The sequence below is a fragment of the Eufriesea mexicana genome, unplaced genomic scaffold (assembly GCF_001483705.2).
Source record: "Eufriesea mexicana isolate 0111107269 unplaced genomic scaffold, ASM148370v2 scaffold9410, whole genome shotgun sequence".
Taxonomy (NCBI): Eukaryota; Metazoa; Arthropoda; class Insecta; order Hymenoptera; family Apidae; genus Eufriesea; species Eufriesea mexicana.
The window spans coordinates 7,423-13,432 of NW_016917112.1; the positions used below are offsets into that span (position 1 = coordinate 7,423).

The 6,010-nt window shown below is 44.3% G+C and overlaps 1 protein-coding gene across 1 annotated transcript; it reads right to left on the reverse strand.

The window, feature by feature from the left end:
* Positions 1-4,579: 4,579 nt before the first annotated feature.
* LOC108553103 (uncharacterized) lies at positions 4,580-5,779 on the reverse strand. Its single transcript, XM_017907868.1, has 2 exons — positions 5,653-5,779; positions 4,580-5,094 (listed from the first exon to the last, which is right to left on the reverse strand). Exons 1-2 carry the CDS (start codon positions 5,777-5,779, stop codon positions 4,580-4,582), a joined length of 642 nt encoding a protein of 213 aa, XP_017763357.1.
* Between the last annotated feature and the right edge of the window lie 231 nt (positions 5,780-6,010).

A 6,010-nucleotide genomic window follows, 5' to 3' on the forward strand; every position in this document is an offset into this window, starting at 1 on the left:
TTGTCATAATTGCCGTCTGTGTTATACAAGATTGCCGTGTTGTCGGCTTTCCTAGTCACTTGATAGATCAAGGGTACATTTTCGCTGTTCTGTATGTACCCTTGACCATCCAGGTATACGAAAGCTTCTGGCGGCGTGTATCCCGTCTGCCGGGTTTTTTCAAAGTACTGTGGGTTGGGGTATACGGAGCCGTTTATTAGACTATTACTTTTTACGTATCTAATGTTCACCCAATGATTGCGGATCAATTTGAGCATGAACAAATCTATTCTAACTATTTCCGCGCTTTCGTAAAGTTTGGTGTTGCTAATTAATTTAGTGAAGTTTGACTCCGGAGTTCGGTATTTGCCTAGACAAGCTCTGAGGCATTTTCTCTCGAAAACCCCTGAGCTTCTCTATTGTACTTGCCGTTACGTTGAACCATACGGGGCAGCCGTATGTCAGTATCGGTCTTACAAGTGTCTTATAACAAATAATTTTTGTTTTCGCGTCTAGCAATTTCGAATAAAACAGACGCTTGTGATTGGCGAATGCTTCTTGGGCTTTCTCGATTTGCGTTTGGACATGGTTTATAAAGTTTAGTTTGTAATCCAGATGTACGCCTAAGTATCGAACCACATTTTTGTTTGCTATCTTTATTCGATCGTCTTTCCCGTCGTGTAATTGAAAGTGTTTGGTGTGCGTTCGTACGTCGTTGTTCGCGTTCGAGAGTCGTGATATGTATGGTCTGAATAGAATTATTTCGCATTTTTCAGTATTAATTTTTAATTTCCAAGTGTGGAAGTAATCTTGAGATCTTCCGAAAATTTCTTGCAATCGCGTTTTTAACTTTGACGGTCTGCTGTCTTTCGTATAAATTAAAAGGTCGTCTGCAAAAGCTACCGCGAATGTGTCAGGGTCGTTATTTAGGTCGTACATGCGGAGTTAAGTCATTTATATATATGCTAAACAAGATGGGAGAGTTGACGGTACCTTGTTGCAAGCCATTCTCAATCGCAAAGGTTTTTGTAGACGAGCAATTGTTTTCCGTTACTCGGAACTTCTTACCGTGGAGCACATCCCAGATCATTTCGACAAGGTGCGGTGGGAAGCCTCTCTTTATGAGTTTAAAGAAGAGACCGTCCAGCCAAATTTGTCTGTTTTCTGTCCAATGATATGGGAAAGCTGTTCTTTACCCATGTGTAAGTTTTTCGTGTGGACTGTCTCGAAGTGATTACCTAGAACGTTTAGTTTGTCTTCCGTCTCCGTAACACAGATGTCTTGTCGGGGGTCTGCGTGACGAGTGTCGAATCGTACGTTTGTATGCCGAAGGAGGTGTGCGTTCGCCATAGGAATTTTTAGGGTTCCTATGTTGCTTGCCTCTTTCGGTCGGAATATACTATTGATGGCCGGAAAAAATTTCGACGATTGACGCGGTGATATACTGGAGATCTTGTTTTTCCAGTAGGTGTTCACCGAATCGTGGAAAACTTTCTTGATATCGTATCTGACTTTTTTAAGGGAATCTTTAGGTGCTGCTATTGCCGTATCGTTTCTTCTTATGTACGATTCGAGGCTCGTGAGTCTGTTGAGTCGCGTGATGATCTGACATTTTTTGTCTGCGCAACTGTATGAATCGAGGAGTGAGGTATTTGTCCGTCGCGTTGCTGTTTGTTATGCGTGGGATAGTAAAGTCTATTGCGCTGGTAATATTGCGGTTTAATTTGTCGAGGAGGATGTTTATTTCTCCTATGTTTAGATTTCTGTTGTTAGGAATGTCCTGGATGTCAGTCTTTGTTAAGTATTTTGCAAATTTAGTCCAGTCAGCTTTATGGAAATTGTATCGATCCGGGATGACTGATTCCTCTATTTCTATCGTACCCTTCGAGGCTATCGATATTTCTATCAACACTGCTGGATGGTCGCTATCATATCCGAACGAGTTCTAGGGTGTGGTGGTTGAGTGTCTCGTGGAATACAATGCGACTGTCCGCTAAGCAGAGGTCTATGAAGGTCCTACTTTTCGGATAGGATGGCACTGCTGTTCTATGATCGGAATGTCTGTAAGGGACCTGGTTTTCGAGGCTTTACTTATTCAGCGATATACCTCGGCTATTGTTTATGACGTTACCCCAAGAGTCGTGTTTGGCATTCTGGTCACCGTCTAGTATATAGTAATGGTTATTTTTATGTAGTTCCAATTGTCCAAAAAGGGATTTAAACTCTAACATAAATTCCTTTTTACAATTGCTCGTCGCATACCCTTCTTTTTTTTCTTTTTTTTTAACGTGGGTGAAATCTTCGAAAAGATACCCAACCCCCCTGGGGGAGGGAGCGGGGCAGGGTTATGTGGGGTTTGAAAACCCACTAAAACCCCCACGATGGCCATCCTCTCGCGGTATCGGAGCGCCCTGGTCTTCGCAGCGACGCAACTGCCAGGACGCCCCCGCGACGCATCCCTAAGATTCCCTCCCGGCGCGACGGGAAATCGCACCTCGACCTCACATAGAGCACGCACGCGGTGACGGGTCGCGACATTCATCCCTCCGAACATCTCCGACTCACACGCATGCCTCTCACGTCCCAGCCGACCCAGGAACTCCCCGTTGGCCTTTAATGTATTCGAGAGTCCGGCTAAGGAACAGGAAAATCAACGCTTGATTCAAGAATTTAACGCCGTTAAGCGTGATTTGGGCTTCTTGCCCTGCCTGGAGCGCCAATACCACTATCCTCAGCCAACGGCTGGCATCGCTATTGCGGGACAGTGGAAGGTTAGTCTGGCCACCTTTTGACTAGGAAATTGCGTCTACTCCAGGTTGTAATAGCAAGTGACCTATCACCTGATGGACTAGCGTTCTCGTGCAAGGCCGTCCGCAAGGTCGTTAAGTCCGATCCAGTTTCGGGAAGGAAAGGTTCCACCATACTAAAGTTGTTATTAATTGTGGTGTCCCATCCCTCAGGAGGTTCACCCAAAGGCTGGGTGTAACAAAGCCCCTTATCGTGAGGAGTTCGCTCGCGCTTCAATCTGAATAGTCCTATTATATTGCACTGTGAACTGCTCATGGCCACATTGCTCTTTACAGGCCCATTGAAAGTGACGACTCTGCCACGGTTCCTCTCGGCATCAGTACTATCAGTGGAGATCACTGTGTGCCACCCCACAGCAAAGGAATTAGACCCATGTTCTGGTCTACCGATCTTCATCTTATACCTACCACCAAGTTTTTGTAGGTGTGCAGAGACGCGCGCCACTAGCTCCGGGACCAACGGAGCCTTCCTGACATGTTTTCATTGTCGGGGAACTCAAACCCGGAAATCGCCTGTAGGCCTTCGGGATTGAGTCTTTCCCCACAGTCCTGTATTCCAGCAGGTTCATGTTTGGAATGGTTCCTGCTGGATACGCACCATCCGGTAAGAGTTGCCACTCTTCAAAACGCCTTATCTCGTTCTGACTCCTGATTTCCAAAACTAGTCCAGACGTTAACATACGGGGATACGTAACTTTCGTACATATTATGGTCGGCTGCTGTAATCCGACCGAAGCTTCCAGGGGGAATATAATCCTGTGCTTCACGTGCACCTTCCGCTGGAACGGCATCAACACTGCCAGCTGGAATTCCAATTCCTGGCACATTAGCACGAACCATATCACCAGAGGGCGTTGAAACCAACTGTCTGTGCATCGTACCAGCTTTTGTGGGTTCGCTGCTCGTGCACTCCTTTTTCGGTTTTGGTGGAGAAACTCTGAACGCAATCTGGCTTTCGACATTGGTATAGAGCATTGGTATTAAGCTTCTCGGATGCTATTGTTGGGCCGAATGGGCCTGAGAGCTCGCCTGCTGATAAAGCTTTTCCATCCGAGGCTTTCTTTGTGTGTATAGGGCTGACAAAGTCCGGTGGAGCAGGGCGGCAGCCCGCAAGATCGTTGTGCCCAGTGACTTTCGGTTTCGCTCCCGAAGGGGATACTCACGACGGGAACCAACGGTAAGGTAGCCACTTGCTAAACTATGCTCAACCGAAAAGACTGCTCTCGGATACTAGTACCGGCAAGCTGACCCGACACCTCAAACGACCGCCTTAAGAGAGTCATAGGCGCACCCTGAGGCATGCGCCTTTGCTCTATTTCCTTTAAGTTTCTGTCTATTGTTGCCCCTTCGAGTAGGGTGTTTTTTCTTGTCTTTTGGCGCTATTCCACAAATGAACTGGTTTAACATTGCTTATTTCATTTTGAGAAGCATTGTTGAAAATTTGTCTAATTATGAGTGACATTTCCAAAAGATTGCAAACATCCTGTGACTATATGAGTAATCTTGATTGTTCTTATGATATAAGAGCGTACGCCTGTGTTTCACTCCTTTGAGTGAACCAATAAGCCGGTAAATGATTTCTTTGTTTTGGACCTTTTGGTTGCGTCCGGCATACGCAGCTAAGAAGTCATCTGGCACCAGTAGTGTAAACTTATTCTATGGGGTTGAGGTCGCATATATGATGGCAGTCTCAATACGCTATGACCATGTATTTTCAAAAGTTCATCAATTTTATAAGTCTTTTTCAATTTTTTATGCCGCTCTATGAGTACCGATAGTTCCGATTTTCTCGTTTATTCAACATGAGGTATATTATTTTCTATTAACCACGCTATGATACTTTTCTCCGTCGAGTATAACGATGGTGGTTTATTCACTTGTACGCTGTGGTATGGGGCATTACCCATGACAATTACTGTAGCTGGTAGAATGTTGGGTAGTAATTTTTCCCTAATCCATTTTTTAATGTTATATGCATTCATTTGACCGTGACAGTCACCTGTCGTTGACCTCGATTTAAATATAAGAATTGCTTCATCCACAAATCCACTTTTTCCTTCTGCGTGAAGAACTACTTTTAAACGAGGAGAAGCACTTGGATTTTCTAAAACCCGTAATGTGTCTTCATTCTGCCAGCATTTTCCAAAACTAACGCAGTTGTCAGCCCATGTTTCATCCAAATATATGATATTTCGTCCTTTTGTTTTATAATAATTCAAAGCCACTAAATACTTTATTCGCCAATTAACAATGTTTGGCCTTTCAGTGGAAATCTTCGCGATGTTGTTGCTTTTCTTCCGTTTGTAGCCTATACTTTTTAAAAGTCTATAAAGAGTATGTTTCGTCGGAACACCCGGCACCCGGCAATTGTGCAGAACTAGTAGACCGGCTTCCAGCAACTTGAGCAGACTCGACAGTGGGCGAGTCGCTTTGATGGCCACCTAACTTGGGTGCGCCATCCATCCGAGGCTTTTTTGTTTGTTTTTGGACCAGTTGAAACAACGACTTAAGGGGGAGGCAACCCCAAAAGCCGTGAAACGCAGAGGCAGCTCTTAGTTTCACACCATCAGACGGTGGTGCAACACGTGGGCGGGACCCGCGAAGAGAGGACTGCTTGCTAAACTAGATCTCATTAAGGACTGGTCTCGGATCCTAGTACCGGCGAACCGACCCGACACCTCAAACGACCGCCTTAAGGGAGTCATAGTTACATCCGCCAAGATTCCAGGATTATCTCAGGAATAAGAGGGAGCTGTCGGAACGATCTTTTTCTCAACATAAACTTCATTGATTGTATCTCTTATTATTTTCTTCTGTTCCCCAGAGCAATGAAATTTTTTCTCCGTGTGTCATTGGTGTTTTTTACCTGGCCGATATAGAGGTTTTCTTTCTATTTCTGCAGATTGTTCTTTCAGAAACATCAACATAATCTGCTGCACGCGTTGTGGTTTGTCGTACTGGATATAGAAGTTATCCCTTCCTTGCTTCTTCATTACATTTGTCAAGAACCCCGTTTGCCATATTTCGTGCTTCACTATGCATTGTTTGTCCCTTCTTCCGTGCGTCCATTTTTTCCGGTTTGATTGCACAATTATCACACATTAACGCATAGAAAATAGTCAAAAATGTCAAAATTGTTACTTATCGCCATAACTACACGTATATAACTGTAACTTAAATTAAACTAAACTAAACTAAATTAAGTTATAATATTATATTTGATA

Coding starts and splice junctions, on each gene's coding strand:
- LOC108553103 (XM_017907868.1), bottom strand. CDS start 5,779: ATGAAGAAGCAAGGAAGGGATAACTTCTATATCCAGTACGACAAACCA. Junction 5,095..5,652: donor AAAACCTCTATATCGGCCAG/GTAAAAAACACC, acceptor TAAAAAGTATAG/GCTACAAACGGAAGAAAAGC.